The sequence below is a fragment of the Dermacentor andersoni genome, chromosome 1 (genome assembly GCF_023375885.2).
Source record: "Dermacentor andersoni chromosome 1, qqDerAnde1_hic_scaffold, whole genome shotgun sequence".
In the NCBI taxonomy this organism is placed as follows: Eukaryota; Metazoa; Arthropoda; class Arachnida; order Ixodida; family Ixodidae; genus Dermacentor; species Dermacentor andersoni.
Genome location: NC_092814.1, coordinates 78,482,487 through 78,498,684, shown reverse-complemented (window position 1 = coordinate 78,498,684; position 16,198 = coordinate 78,482,487). Strand labels below are relative to the sequence as shown.

Here is a 16,198-nt window from a genome sequence, read left to right as displayed (position 1 = left end):
TCACTTGCCGCTCATACTGATTGGACCGGTGCAGGAGCGTTTTTTCCATGGTCACGACCTCAGACAAGAACTCCTTGACCGTCTCCGGAGGGCTCCGCACGAGACCAGCAAAGAGCTGCTCCTTGACCCCGCGGGTCAGATGGCGTAACTTCTTCTCCGTCATTCCTGGATCAGCTCGTCTCAAGAGGCGCGTCATTCCTTCGATGTACGTGGTCACAGTTTCGTTTGGCAACTGGACACGCGGGCCTAAATCGCTCGTTTCGCTCGTTTGTGGCGATCAGCACTCGTGCAGGTCTCAAGAAGCTGACGACAAAATTCGTGCCACGACGTCAGTTGCTCCTCCCGGTTTCAAAACCATGTACGCGCGCCGTACTCCAGCTAGAAGTAGACGTGCTTCATTTCTGCCGCGTCGTTCCAATGGTTCAAGATGGCCACGCGCTCGAAGTCGTCCATCCAATCTTCGACGTCTTCGAACACTGCGCCATGGAACGTCGACGGAACCTGTCGGCTCTCAAGTGTATACTGGTTCAACATCGTGCTCTCCGTACCGGTCGGGGTGGGTTTAGCGGAAGCGCTGGTCATACCGGTTGAAGTGGTCGGAACCGCAGCATCAACGACTTCCAGGACTTGTCCCCTGATCCTGCGGCTGGCCGGACGCACGGGAGTGTCGACTGGCACTGGATTCGTCGTGCGGACCCTTGGAGGGGTTCGCAACATCCGTGAGGGCTACCTCATACCTCCGCCAGTTTGTCACGAGCCTTGAGAAGTGCTCTTGGGGTTTTAATAAAATCACAAAGCAGCTGGCTCTTGAAATGCGCGTCCGTCGAGGTTGGCTCGCGAGCAAGGAAGGCGCGCAGTCTTCTTTGTTTTTTTGGGCTCGACCCTTTCTTGCCCTCGACCTACATGTGGCAATATGGACCGAAAGTCGTTTATCGGTCTGGTTCAGTTCCGGGTCGCGCGAAAATGAGTTTCTTTTCGGTTTTCGCTTCACTTTCGGTTTGATACCTTGACGGCAGCTACGTGACGATGGTAACCACAACTTTATCAGCGCACTCCAGGAGCGAAAACGCCGCCTCTTTCCATTACGACGCCCACTGCAGCTTGTGGTTTCAAATAACTGTTTTCTTTTTCGAAACACATCTCTGCTTTCGATTCTGTGAACTCAAATCATTTTAGTTCTTTTTTTTTCTAATTTTCCTAGAACTGAGCTTTAACGAAAACAACCATTAGGCAAATAGCGTACCTTGGGTACAAAAGAAAAAAGCGTAAATAAAGCAGATCAACCACGTACGAAGCGGGATTTTTTCGAATATTTGTATTTTTGCTGAATGATCGTGCCATGCACTCACAAAACTGTAGTTAGCCCCGTTTGCATTCTTGTCTTTATGCAGGGGCAACACACCTATTCACGCGTTTAAAATATCGCGTACTCTGACATACCGGTCATTGCGTTACAATTACCCGCGCCTGACTTGTGCATTAACTCTAACTGCATCATGTTTCACTTATTGGCCCGTTTCGCCATCACTTGTAAGTGTCTAGTTTTCTGCAGCACTTAGTCTTTCACAAGGGCGAAGCAAAGGTCGACTCTGTGTCGCAACATGTGGTACCAAACAATTGATATTTCCAATGGAGCGGCGCTTGCGCTCTGCTCCGCTCACATTTCCCGCACCCAGGTGGCTGTATATAGAGAACTATATTGATTTCACTCATACCGAGCTTTTTTGGACACGCACCAACTAGCGCTCCAAGCGGCCGCGGCACGAAGCTAGTGCGTTTTCAATGGAACGAGTGGGTTTATCGCGAATAATTAAAGCTGCAGGTCGATTATTGCAAAAGGCAGGTGACAGACATGTTCTCGAAGACAATCCACACGAGCCAAATGCAGTGATCACGCTGTGGCAAGCTAGAAGTTTGTTCCCAGAGCGGTTAAAGATTCAGCCGTGGAAGCCTATGGAAACGACAAAAGTTGTTACTCGATTTTAGAGGCAAAAACAGTAGCTCTCATAAAACCATGTCTGCTATTGTAATAGTCGCTGCAGCGTATGTAGTCCAGAGAGTCAGCTTCCGATGGATGCCTATCTCGACTCTCTATACATGGTGTAACACTGTTCCCAAGAGCGATTTTTAGAATAGAGCTGTGCAAATTCACGTGGTATCTATTAAAACAGGAGCGTATCACTCGCGGAACCGTTGGAAGCCGCGGCCGAGTGGTTTGATCGCTCATGCCTATCATTCCGCGTGAAGCTAGTAGCGGCTTGATATCGTGCTGTGTGACATCTTTTATTGCGATAGCAATTAATTGGGACACTCCAGCCGCATTTCTTTCGTCGCCGTGATGTTCTGTACGAGTGAAAGCGTATGAGGATGAGCCGGCGAACGCGATTCTATCTCGCATGCGCGAGCGAGGAACGCGGCCAAGATGCGTGCCCTCTTCCGGGCCACACGAGGCAGGGGAGTGAGGCGAGAGAGGAGGGGCATTCTTCTCCGGCGGCTGCTACGGTGCCTCGATATCCTCCTCGCCCGCCTTTCCGTACAGAGTGATGGCAACCGCGGCGTCTACTACGGCGTTGACCGCGAGAATCGCGGCCGCCGTAGGGCCGCCTGTCCGACGCTCGTGTGTGTGTCTTGAAAGCGGTCTGCAACGTGGCCAAAGTGCGCACCCGCGCGGGTCTCTTATTCAAAGCGATCTGCGATGTTTTCAGAGTGCGCGTAGTACCGGTAGCTTCGTATGCGCCGTGCTTTCTGTGTTTCGTACGCGTTGAAGCGACAGATGCACGGAGGTCAATTGGCTCGTGGTTGCTTCCGCGATTCGTATCTCCAGCGTTCCCACAGACAATTTCCGCAGTCATCGAGCGATGTGTGTTCATGTTTACCTGTGCGCGCGTGACACCGTGCTGGTTAATTGAAACGCGTTCATGGCTAGTTGACGTAGAAAGGACGTAGAAAGAAGCAGACAGACAAAGACAGCGCTGTCTCCGTGTGTCTGTTTCTTTCCACCTCCTCGTTGAGTCACGAGTACATATTCGACGATTGTTAATTTAGTTAGTAAGAGAATGTTTACAAGTTTATACGGTCGATAAAGCTACTATTCTTACTTGGTACAGCTATCTACTAATTTGTTATCGCAATCGGTGTTACGCCTTTTCGGCGGAACTGCGAATTTTTTTACACCACGTAGGACTTGATTCGACAGTCTCCCACCAGGTGGTCGAAACACAAAACTCAAGATTTGGCTTTGATTTTGGTTTTTTGAGGAGTGCTCTTCAAATATTATATTTTCTATTTTTACTTCCTTAAAAGTAGCAATCGGTTGCTCATTTGTTAAGTCATCGCTTTTATTATCAGCTTTTATTGCTTGGACAACATAAGAACAAGCCTGCGCATGTCTTTCTGTTACGTTAAAAAGAAGAAACTATCGTGCCTTGTAGCATGGACAAACTCAGGAATTCTGGACATTACACCTTCACCATGCTGTTGAACTTCACGGCAATGCACATGCGTAACTGAATGGGCAATATTTTAGACAATTTTCTTTCAATATATCGGCGGAGTATCAACTTTGCTTGACTGACTGCGCCGAGAGGGTAGTGCGCCCTTGTAACAACATATGCATTTATGGCACTTAGCCGGAATACTGGTGGCGCGTTACAGCAGTGCTTTGGTCGGAGATGGGCGGTTATGTCACACTACAAGAGCAAACGGTTTTGCACCTCTCGGCAGAGGGCACATTTACTTGAAGAAGCGCCAAATTTAAACCGTAAAGCGATTTATTACGGCTGGAGTTTGAACGGTAAGTGTAGAGCGAGTGTCATTCAGTCTGTTTGCCCGTGCATGTTTTTTTGAGGTAGCGGGGAAGGAGAGGAAGTGTATATGCGTGTGCATGCCTTGAGCGTGCGTACCTGCATTTGCATGTGCGCGCGTGTTTGTGTCTCCGTATTTGAATATGCGTGCGCACGAGTGCAGCGTGTGCGAGCATACGCACGTTTGTGTGCGTGCGTGCGTACATTTTTCTGCGTGTGTGCATGCGTGGGCGCGTACAAATGTGAATGCGGGTGAACATGTGTCGTATCTCTGAGTGTGCCTGTTTCTGCGTGCGTGTGTGAGCCAGCGAGCGAGCGAGCGAGCGAGCAAGTGTTTCCCTGCTTTCACCTACTCTCGGGGATGAATGAAACAGTTTATTTAAGCCCATATTTAAATCTATGAGACAAGAACGAATGGCAATGCATTTATAGCATTATCTATTTCTGAAAGCGAAATCAACGCAAAAAATAAAAGCGCCTGAGCCGTCAATATCGCCGCCACAGATCTCGTCACGATGACACTGTCACCATCGGCACAGCTCCGTGAGCAGCTACCTAGCTGTTCTCTTTCGTTATCTTCCTTTCCTAGGCGGCAGGGCATTGTCTTGATGCCAGCGACAGGCTAAATCTGCGCAATCTTTGCGTCATGCATCGCTTCTGCGACCAAGCAAGCTTTCCGTGGCACAAGTCCGCTGCTATGTTGACACTAAAACTTTAATGTGCTTGCCTTCGAAAAAACAGCGTGAATCAAAATTGAAAGCGGACTGGCCACAAGGAACATGCTCACGGAGCCATACTATTGATGACAACATCACAAATTCCAGGTGGGGTGAGGTTGACCTTACAGGTTTGCAAGGATTGGCTGAAGGTCTAGTTGGATCATTATCACAGAAAGAACAGCGCTTCACGTTGTTAGTCAGCGCAGTATGTGTGGTTCCTCCTTTGTGGCCTGTCTTGAAGCGCTGTTCTTTCTGTTACTTTACAGACGTTATTTTTCTGCGTCTGTTACGCATTCCAAAAGCGTTTAATTGGAAAATTTTAGTTCGCATAGCTCTTACAGGAGCATGTTTAATCAAAATGTCTTCGCTTGGCTAGATAATCTTGAGGACAGGCTCCAAACTACTTATTTTCTTTAGCCACCTAAGATCAACTGTTGACAATTTAATTAACATAGCTTAATTAATTACGTACACAACTTATCAACTTACCCCGCATCTAGAGGTTACCAATCTGACCAGTGGAATGATAAAATGATGTCACCAATATTTTTATAGGTTTAATAGTTTTGTTTGGTGCAGTTAAAAGCAAGCGTGAAAGCTTGGACAGGTTATTTTGGCTAAAATCAAGTTCATGAGCTTGAGCGCATGTGCCCAACCATGCACTTCTGCTATTACAACCGATTCTCCTACATTTATAGAAGCACCACCTCAGCGCTACGGTCGATCGCACAAGGTGTTGTGCGCGCTCCCAATTAGATTTCCGAGCGTTGGTGGCATCAGGCTCGGTTTCCTGGAATCACCAGGAATAAATACAGTTCTCTGGGGGAAAGCATTGGATATATTTGCAGTACTTTGTAACATATGGAGCAGCGCGGACATGTACGTTAGAACGAAAAGTGCTGAAGTAATAGGATGAGGGTTTCGCTGCATGTGTTTTGGCTGTCTAATGTTAAGACCTAAACAAGGAAATACTTTGATTTTGTGACAATTAATGCTGACATACCTGCAGTCACGTGAAATATGAGCTCCGATGCTAGTGCCCGTGGTGGAACTGGCCCCTGGACTACAGGGCTACAGTGAACTACGAAATGCTGGTTTGATAAATACCCCTATAGTCACGTACAACGTTAGAAAAAAGGGGTCGTTTACTCCTCAGAGGCGGATACACACGAGCAAACCACCAATGGGTGCGCACTCTGGACTGACGTCATCAACCGGAGGGCCAGTGACCCCGCCTAAGGAGAAGATGGCCGCCCGCGCTTTGAACTCGACCAAGTCGCGTCAGCTGTGTGCGTCAGCCCCTCGTCAGAGTCAATTCCCGAACTGTTTGTGATGGTCTATCATGCCGGAAATATTACTGCGAGCTTACGATGCACCATTTATGCCGTGTGCGTTTATTATGAGCCGTGATCCGGCGAAGAAACATTGCAGCGAGCATCGCTGACGCTGCGCTACGCTTTGCCTGAAAACAGGATCTCGCGGCGACACACCGCTACAAACACACATCTTGAGTGTTTGTTCTATGTTGTTTTATTTCGCCCCCGATTGAAGTTACGAGTAAATAGGTTTTTGGTCGGGCGGGCTGAAGTGATGGAGCAAAACCATTCACAGGAGAAATGAGGAAAGTGTGCGCGCATGAAACAAACCCACGAGTGTCTCAACAGAAAATATTTGCAAAAGAAGCCTCCAACGCAAAGATTTGTTGCCATCAACTTAGCGTGAACGATCGTTGCCAGCAGTGAGGCAGCCCAGCGTCTAGCGGCGGTGTTCGAGCATTGTGTAGCACCATCGATTGATTGCTGTCCACCAGTGCTCACTGCACGCGTAAGCTGTAGAATGCGTGCTATAGACACAATCACTCATAAGGTGTGTTGCCAGCGCTCGATATGCTTTCCCACAACACAGCTCTGCGCTGCTTTTCGATTCTCGTGTTATGTTGCAATGAAAACTTCCTAAGACAGTGTTAAGAGAACGATAAGAAAAAAGAAAAAAAGAAAACATACGAGAAGGTAAGCGCGATCAGCGTGTGAACCCGCTCCAAATACCTCTACCCGCGTCTATTTGTAAATGTGTGTGTGTATGTGTTCTTGCGTTTGTCTAATTTCTTGATTTCCCACATTTCCTTATATTTAACATTTTCTTAGTTATTGCGTTTGTGTGTGAATATGTGCCTGCTTCCATCCATGTTTGCGCTTACTCCTATTTCTGTCCTTTTATTTTATATTAGCATTTGTTCTTTCTAGTTTTCTTTCAGCAAAGCCTTTGTGCACATTTGCATTCACCCATCTTATTCAAAGCACTAACTCCTGTAAACTGCAGGGCTGGCCTCTTCCATCTCATTAAACCCTTTCTCACTGGTCTAACTCGTCTTCTCAATCTGCCTACTCGCTGTGTTCTGTCCTTGCTATTTGTGTTGTTGCCGCAGTGTGATTTACCAACTTGCGCAAAACAAATTTTAATCACCTATGAAAACAGAAATGTTTACAGATACATTATCTTAAAAGCGTCATGTGGGTTGCAGAGTAACTTTGCCTCTTACCTCTGTTCATGTTTATGCATCAGTGCATGCGGCAGCTCGCCATAAGCGCACATGAAAGGGTGCCATATTGTGAAACAGCACCTTGCTATGTTGTTGCATTTTCACGCTTGCAGTCTTAGTAAGCAAGCGGTTTTGCTGCCCGTAACATATGCTGGTACAAATTTTCAACATCAATAATATTGTGCAGTGGGGTGTCATTTCCTGTCTGATGCTTTCATCGTTACAAAGACATTTTTAAGTGAATGAAGCCCAGCAAAGCAGTGCACTGAGAGCTTTTGCAACTTTCACCATTTGTTACTTCACCAATGTCATTGTCTGAATCTGGCCGTCGCTAAGCCGACGGCTTGTGAATTAAAAAAATTTTCTCAATAAAACACATTCACTGTTACCCAGCATTTTTAGCACTATGCTAGCAGAGCTATTCAGAGTGAATAATTGTGCTTACATTCGTGTTACTTGCCCAGACAGATAAACAAATAAAACAATGGCTACGGCATGAGTGCAATTTGAAGTGCAGACTGCAAACAGTGCCTTTCAAGCGTGCCCTTGAGTTGAGTTGAGTTGTTGTAGGCTACTGGTGGGATTAGCCTTGCAGTTGCTGCCGGCAATTGCTCCACCGTAGCGACACTTAAAATAAGTAAATCACATAATCAGACACAGACCTCACAAAATACAAATGGTCACTCCTCAGTTCACCATGTGGAGGCCAAAAACTCAACCCTTGACTACTGCTATTATTAGTTACCCGAATGATTATTTTGGGCCTCACTAAGCTTACGATGTTTGATAATTGTTCGCTTATTCGCATTACTTGCCTGAACCAGATAACCAAAATAAACGATGGAACCACATGAATATGCTTTGGCATCTTATGCTTGTCTGTGCACCTGTCCGTGCCTTTTATTCTGTTGTCCGCATCTTATTTCTTGCCCCTAGAACCATTTCTAAAATATTTTGGCATGCTGGCTGCCAACGGTGGCTGTCAATTTCGCGTTGACTAGTGCTGTTTCACCAACAATGGCTACGACATGACTGCGCTTTGAATTGCAGACTGCTAATGGTGCCTTTCAAGCGTGCCCTGACTACTGTTATCACAGGCCCGTCATGCTCGATGGTGGCCGCCCTGTAGAGTATTTTGGGCCTTCTGACAATGGCATTATTCATCTCAACTTGCTGCAAAGAACACTAAGGACAGCACAACTACCTGGACGCAGGCCGCCTAACAGGGGCATATCACTCTGTATTGTTCATATTTGTTCAAGTGGCTTGATGAAATAAACAATGACTGTGCGGTGGAGTAAACGGAGCCGTAGGTATGTTTTTGTTATTGCTTGGCTGCATGTATTGGCCTTTAGGGGCATGTAAAGCTTGACGATGGCTCCAACACGACTGCTATTGTTTTCTTTTTGACTTGCAGGCTGCAAACATTGACGATCAATTTCGCCTCGACTGCTGCTACTTCACCACAGGGCCCGTCAACTCAAGAATGGTTGCCCTTGTGAGCACTTTGAGCATCATTAAGCTTATGATGTTTTATAATTTATCTCTTATTCGCATTATTCGCCCGAGCCAAATAACCAAAATAAACAATGCAATCACATGAATGTGCTTTGGCGTGCAGTCTGCTAAGAGTGGCTGTCGATTTCGCGTTGACTATTGCTTTTTCGTGTCAAGCTGGACAATGGCTGCCTAAATGAGCATTTTGGGCCTCACATAATTATTCAGGGTTAATAATTGTATTTGCATTCAGATTTTGCACCATTTAAGCATGTTTCCATGCCAGTACTTAAACTGAGCACGATCTGTGCAAGGACGTTACTTTTTCATAATTGAGCTTCCATTAAGAGGAACATGTCACCAAATGAACTGCTTATTTATTTGAGAGGTCACGGGAGAATGGTTGGTTGCTGCGAACCCACCGGCAAAATTTTGGTAGCCCTAATAAGGGCTGTTCTTTCGTTAATGAGAAGCTGTTATGCTTTGTCGAGTGGCTCTATGCCGGACAGCTCGGAGTCGAAGTCGCTTTCTTCAGTGTCGTCTTCACCCAGTTGGATGGTGATGGGTTGGATGTGGTCACTCCCAGATGTGTGAAGCCTTCACCTTGCCTCAAGGTCAATCACGTAGTGAATGTTCTTCCTCCAGTCTTCCGCCGTTACGGGCTTGACTCTTTCCCTCAAGACGTATTCGACCGTGGACAGCTTGAAGTCTCTGTTGTCCGCGGCGGTGCCATGTTTCACTTTTGCGCACACAAGCTCGATATGATTAAATTCGCGGTAGTACGGTGGGAGGCTGAGTACAATGCAACAGGCCCTTTCAGCTGCATTGTCTACGATGTATAGCTCAGAAAGTGTGAGTTTCCAGATGCTACCAACTCAAGCAGCTGCTTTTTCACAATCCTTTCGCTGTAGGTGATGTTTTTGCTTTTCAGCCACTCCTGTATTTTTTCCTTCTCTCAAGCTTTCGCTAATTTCTCTTCTCGCCGGGTATGGTAAGGTGCATTGTCCAAAACAATGACGCTACCAGCTAGCAACTTCTGCAGAACGTCATTAAACCATTCTTCGAAGCGATTGCCGTCGATTTCTTTGTGGTAGTCGCCTGTTTCTTGGCCTCGGAATACATCCAAGCAGCTGTCAACGAAGCCATCCTCGCTGCCGATGTGCGTCACAATCCGGCGCTGGCGTTTTCCAGAAGGTTGTTTCAGACCAGTCGACAGGCCATTTGCTCGAGGGTACAGGTGTCCGCGCCTCTGCACCACGGTGTCTGTGCACACGATCGACCGATTGTGTCCCGCCATCACCCATGTCTCGTCCGGGAAAAAGATCTTTTGGCCTTCCGCCCGGTAGCGCTCCACGTCACGAAGGTAGCGATTCCGCCATTCAGCGATGTCGTCCCGGTCGATAAGCAGCGAATTGAGGCTCCTCTTCTGGTGCTTGAATCCGCTCTCGACAAGCAGGCGACGCATGGGAGATCTGTACGCTTCGCAAACTCGTTAGTTATCTTCTCAACCGTCGGTATCTCGTTGCGGCGAAAGAAATTGTGCATATATGACCTCAGCGCGCACAACGTGAAGCTGTCATACTTCGTGCTGCGTCTTCTTTTCTCCGCATTTCGTGGGCGCTTTCGCGAGGGCGTCGACAGTTTGCCACCCGAAATATGCGACGCTTTGATCTCCCTCCTCACCTTGAACACTGTGCTTTCGCTGACACCGAGCATTTCGGCGACAAACTTGGCCGTGGTCCTCCACGCTGCGTTCAGACTCCCTGTTACACGAATACGTGTAGCAGTGGAGGATCATGTTGCGTGGATCGCTATTCAGGATGTGGCCACTCTTATTCTTCTTGTCGAGCCTCCTTGGTGGTGTGGACATCGAGGTGACACAAGGCTCGTTCGCTAACAAAGGATCGCATTCCGATGTCACATCACTGGGCTTCATGGCGGAAAACTCCCACGGAATGCCTTACGCGAAGTGGCGAGATTTCGGGCTTCCAAAAAAAAAAAGAAAGTGAAAAGAAAAAAAAGTTGTGCAAAAACAAAACCAAAAAATACAACTTTTATGCTTTTTAAAACCAAGAGTTCTTATTTAAAAGAATGAATAAAACATTTTTGTGCCTTTCCTGTCTCGACCGTAATCTCCCCTCAGGTTCGTAATGGTTGCGATAAATACATTGTTTTTTATGGGTGCTTGTTCAATAGCAACTGATTCATTTTAAGCTTGGAGAACGAGTAGCAAATGTGCCGTGGACATGTTAACCAGCGCATAAGCCATGCAAAGCTGCTCTTTCTACTTTTGTCACTCGCAATGAAGCTGAAGAGCAGACGACGGGCAGCGTTGTAGAAGGCACGGGGTTATTTTTCTCTCGCGATCCGGCATGTACTGTAGCAAATGAGAGCTCTATTAAACCAGTCATCAACATACATAAGTCTTGATTTATACCGAGAATTGCGCGTTTTAGAAGCACGATTTTCTTTAGCGGCACTATTTTAGTCGCGGAGGCAATCGGCTGTCGCGCTTCGGTCATCTGGGCGGGGCCTCCCCTTTTTTCTAAAGTTGTACCCGACTGTAGTCGGAAAGTGTTTAGCTCTTGAATTTTTGATATGTCGGCGCCACTGTGCTGTCTTGGGGGGCCCTTTTTACCACGAGCACTATGTTTCAGCTAATATTCAAAGCAACTGTATACAATTTTTTTTCTTTTTTGGGTGAGCTTTCTTTAGCGTCTAACCACTGTTCCAAAGTTATCGGTTACCTCAACATGCGCCTGCATGTGTTTCTAATATCCAGTATGTTGTCCCGGATTCAATAGCTAAAGAGCGTTATCTAATCAGATTGCACGTGTGAAGCGAATAGTGGCATACATTCTCGATCACATATGAGCGGCCGAGTTTGGCTGCAATGTACGAGCATTCCAATCTGATGAACCGATGCCTTGATCCGTAGATCAGATTCAGAGGAAGCACTATTTCGCGTGCAGCCATCGTGCTTTGAGTGCTATTTTTTTCAACGCAGGCTCGCCTTATAATGAGATAGATTCGTGATTCACTCTTTTCGAACTGCCTTGTTCCTCACATCACTACAACGTGATAGTATAGACGGGCTACATCTTCATTGAGGGAGTACTGGGAAATGGACTAAGACTTTTGTTGGGGGGCATGTGCGTCTACACATTTAATGCAATGATTTATTTTTCATAACTTACTTTTTAATTTAGGAGGTTGGAAAGGACAGCAACCTTAAATTAGCAGGAGGTGTTAAGAATAAAGAAAATTTAATGCTTATTAGTCAGCTTTCGCCTCATGGTAACGAATTAAATTTCAATAAAGATATTCGTATGATAATTAAAAGCCTATCCGCTTGACAATGTTTCATCTGAGTTCCCCCTTTGCAAGCTCATACCAAATTGAAGGTGGTTCGCATCGTGAGCCCTTGACATATGTTTAACCGTGAAACAAAGGGTTATTCCGAATGTTTCATTTTAGGAAGGCGGGTTACCCTACTGCCCTTGACTCCGGTTCGCAAACACGCATAAGACGAAAGTGCTGCGTGAAGAGTGTCGTTAGTCCAAACCTACGAGCTACCGGAACTCATCTCGCCTATATCGCTGTCATTCAGGCTTAGATAAGACATGTATATTTGAAATCGATGCATTTTAAATCGACATATTTTAAATCGAGCTGCCCGAGACCAGCCCAGCTAGGTTTCTTTCATTTTGTACTTCGTCCTAGGAGAGATCAGGCAGGCCACCGGCAAAGCGCCACATCATAGAGAAAAGGGCAGAGAATGGAAGAAGTACAGACAGGGAGGTTAACCATGGACTTTCCCGTCTGGCTACTTTACGCATAGGGAGGAAAAACAATTAATTGTAAGTTACCGATAAATGTGGTAGGCATTACGGCACACCTCTGTGAGGCTTCGGATCCTTGACAGATACCACGTTCACCACATTGCAAAGTACTATTCAGGAGCTCACTCGACACACATCTTGCCTGGCGTAATAGTTCTGCGGAAACCCGCGAGGTGGAGAGAAGTAATTAATAAAGGGAAAATGAGACCTCATATGGTAGAGCAGCTGCCCCGGAAAGGCGGTGGTCCTGGTTTCGAGTCCCGGACCAGGACGAATTTTTCTTCAACTACGGGACTTTTTTTTTTCGAGGAACCCGTATGGGTTTCCTTTGTAGCAAATGCTACGATTGGGTGCATGTCTCATTTTCCCTTTATTAATTATTTCTTTCCACCTTGCGGGTTTCCGCAGGACTATTACGTCAAACTCTTGCCTTTGCTTCGAGTTGTTGACAAATTCGACTTCGCCCTGCCATCTACCCTTATAATTTCTAGCAACATTTTTTAGACTGTCTTTAGAATATTGTAACTAGAACCTACCAAATAGTCAATTGAAGTCCTACCAACTGCCTTTATATATCCTAACAACGTTCTAGTAACACCCTAGAAACAATTGGCCTCCAACTCCCAATCTTCCAGCTGTTCATAGGGTGTCTTTAGACTTGCTACCAATTTTTTACGAACATTTGTCTTTTACACCTTAGTAACATTCTTTCAAAAGAAGAAAGTTCATATATCTTCTTCCAACTTCCTATCAATCACCTATTAACATTCTTCCAATTGAAGAATGTTTGTAAACGTTCTGCCAACTTCCTACCAATCCCCTATTAACAGGCCTTCTTTATACACCCTATCAACATTCTTCCAATTGAATAATGTTTGTGAAGTTCTACCAACTTCCTACCAATCACCTATTAACATTTGTCTTTATACACCGTAGTAACATCCTGTCAACAATTGGCCACCGTACTTCCACTAAAGCATGTTCATAGATGGTCTGTAAACATTCTAGTAACAGTCAACCAACACAAGTCCTTAGGCTGTCTAGTAACATTGTGGCAATATTTCATTTTCATGTGCTTATGTACTTGCTACTGACGTTTTACTAGCCCCCTGGTAACATTTGTCAGTATGTGTGAACATGTTGGTAAAAGGCAGTTTGCAACCTAGAAGGTGCATGCACATGGAAAACAGAAGCAAGTTTGTACTAAGATAAGTTTATTCACACAATATACTTACACAAAATTATGAGAAAAGTAATAGAGAAATTAATAAAAATATTAAATAAATCATGACTTAGTTGATTACGGCATGGCAGCTGTCGCATAATCTCTAGCAAGCATCAATGATAATGTATTTTTTACATTCAGAGCTATGTCTCCGAGAATGTTTGCAGACAGAACCCTGCACAGAAACAAGATGGTCAGTGTTAACATCATGTTCAGGTTAGCACATCACATATATAGAACAACTTTTTAACGAGGTTCACATGCAAGCTCACATGAATGCTAAAATTGCAGCCGTCATCTCTGTTTACTTGCAGAGGATATGGCAAGGTCGGGGCACATTTTGCTATGCATATCCTTTGCTGCGTTGTGTTTACTACGTGTTACTAAAATTAGGAAAGTGTGTAAGCTCGCTTCGGCAAAAAAAGGAAACAGCCTAAAACTACTACTAAACTAAATTATAGCCCCCAATTTCAGTTTCCCAAAATGTTTTCATGACAAATTATTTGCAATAAATAATTTACTCACTCAAAAAGTCAATTACATGGTTTATTCATGGTGAAATTTGTAGTGCGCAAAATAGATACGGACGCAGAGAAGGTGGACACGCGAGCACTTACTCACAACTGTTTATTTTTGGCAAGACAGAACGTAAAAGCGCCAGCTAGTTGCACCGAGCATGTGCAAAACGAGCCATCCATTTTTATATAAACAGATTAGAAAAGATTAGAAGATTAGATTAGAAGCAGTGAAGAATACAAAATTGTTGTCAGTGATTGCAACCAATGGCTGACTGATGCATTTTAAGCACGCCTTATTATACGGAACGCTTCTGTAATTTCACGTGTTCGTTTATTTTTACTCGAAAACAAAATATCAGTGTAAAAAAAATACCGGTTCGCAATGACATATATAGGTTGCAATGGTTAGACAAGTGCAAAAGTTTCTTTCACATTCGCACTTGTCTAACCATGGCAACCTATGGCATTGTGAACCGTGAAACTATACGCTCAATATTTCACTACCTCTCATCCTGTACAGCCAGAGTAGGAAAGAGCAAAGAATGAGTTCATGATGAAGCAATATTTACCACACATTAAGTCATCGCGACCGCTGTGAAAACGTTTTGTTTGTACGCTTCGTGTTTATAGCAACTTCAAGCGAACCGCATCATGTGGCGTAGCTCAAGAATGTAAGCAAATCGTTCCTAAAACATTTCACGTTATTACAATTTGCGCTATAATAACCTGCCAAAATGCGGCATAGGGAAGTGAAATCAAAATAACATCAAAATAATATGTTTATGAATAATGATGAAAAAGAACATACCTTTTATTATAATTTGGAGACAGACAAAACTTCGGCGCAGTGCTGTCTTGAGGAACAGCTGTTTGCTAGTTGTGCAGTGTGCCGTTTCAAACACGGACAGTGCCAATATTAAATCACTATCACTTCACGCGACACTGCATCGCAGCTGGCAGAGAAGTTGCAGAAACGTTCACATCACGGAACGAAGAAAGCGCCGTGGGCTTCGCAAGCACGTTGCTGGTTGGGTTGCGTCGATGAATCAGCCAAAAAACTGAATAAGCATAAACAACATCGAAAATAGCTAGATTGCTGCTACAATACGCGACCAAACACTTACTTCGCTCAGACCGTACCGCGCCGGTGTCGCGAAGGAACTGATGGCGATTGCGATGGTCTCCCTCTTTGCCTCGACTCGGACCAGTGTCAAATTTGTGCGCATGCGCGAGAGAGGCATGTGACATTCTTTCCATCCACCCGCTTCGCCTTGACCACCGCGAAACTAAAGCCCCTTTTTACGCCGAACCATGCCACACCAGCCCCCCCCCCCCCCCCCTCCCTTGCGAGGGTTGACGACACCATGGACATTCATCGCCTCTCGGTGACAGGTGTGGGGGTCTTTTGTGTGCGCACCCCTTTCTGGGAACTGCATTTAGAGGGAGGAATGTACCTTATGGCCGATGTTGAAGAAGAACCTGACAAGACCGCCGGCTCAATTTTGTTGTGCATTTAGGGACTGTATAGTTTTCTTTAGAGACAATTATTGTTCTTCAAACCGACTTTTTTCTCCAAATGTAGTATAAATGGAAAAATAAAATCATATGGGGTAAATTATGTGGTTATTCCATTTTGCGCAACAACATCCTATGGGTTCCCTGCAATGGTCAGGCGGCGCAGCGATCGGCTCAGACGTCAGCGCCACCGTGCCAGTTGCGCGAAACACCGAGGCGGCCGCTGCTACGGAGGCATGCCTTTGCGGCGCTCGTTTGAAACCTGCCGGACGTTCTAAATTGCGGTTTTAAGGCAACTGAAAACATCGAGGCCCATTTGGACCACCGACGCTTGAGAAAGGACGTCAGATTTACCACTACAACTATGTATATCGTGTCAAAGAAGTAAACAGCACGGACATCACAGCGAGTTGCTTAAATTAAATTATGGTGTTTTAGGTGCCAAAACCACGGTGTGATTAGGAGGCACGCCGTGGTGGGAGACTCCGGTATAATTTGGACCACCTGGGGTTCTTTAACGTGGACCTAAATCTAATTACA

At 45.5% G+C, this 16,198-nt stretch overlaps 1 protein-coding gene across 1 annotated transcript; it reads right to left on the bottom strand.

Annotated features, from left to right (window-relative positions):
* Positions 1-378: 378 nt before the first annotated feature.
* Positions 379-10,023, bottom strand: LOC140217119 (uncharacterized). The gene is made up of 2 exons (XM_072287528.1): positions 9,633-10,023; positions 379-476 (listed from the first exon to the last, which is right to left on the bottom strand). Exons 1-2 carry the CDS (start codon positions 10,021-10,023, stop codon positions 379-381), a joined length of 489 nt encoding a protein of 162 aa, XP_072143629.1.
* Between the last annotated feature and the right edge of the window lie 6,175 nt (positions 10,024-16,198).

Bases quoted from the DNA above. Each gene is read 5' to 3' on its own strand.
- LOC140217119 (XM_072287528.1), bottom strand. From the start codon at position 10,023: ATGCGTCGCCTGCTTGTCGAGAGCGGATTCAAGCACCAGAAGAGGAGC. The intron at 477-9,632 runs GCAATCGCTTCG...TCCATGGCGCAG, and splicing joins CTACCACAAAGAAATCGACG to TGTTCGAAGACGTCGAAGAT.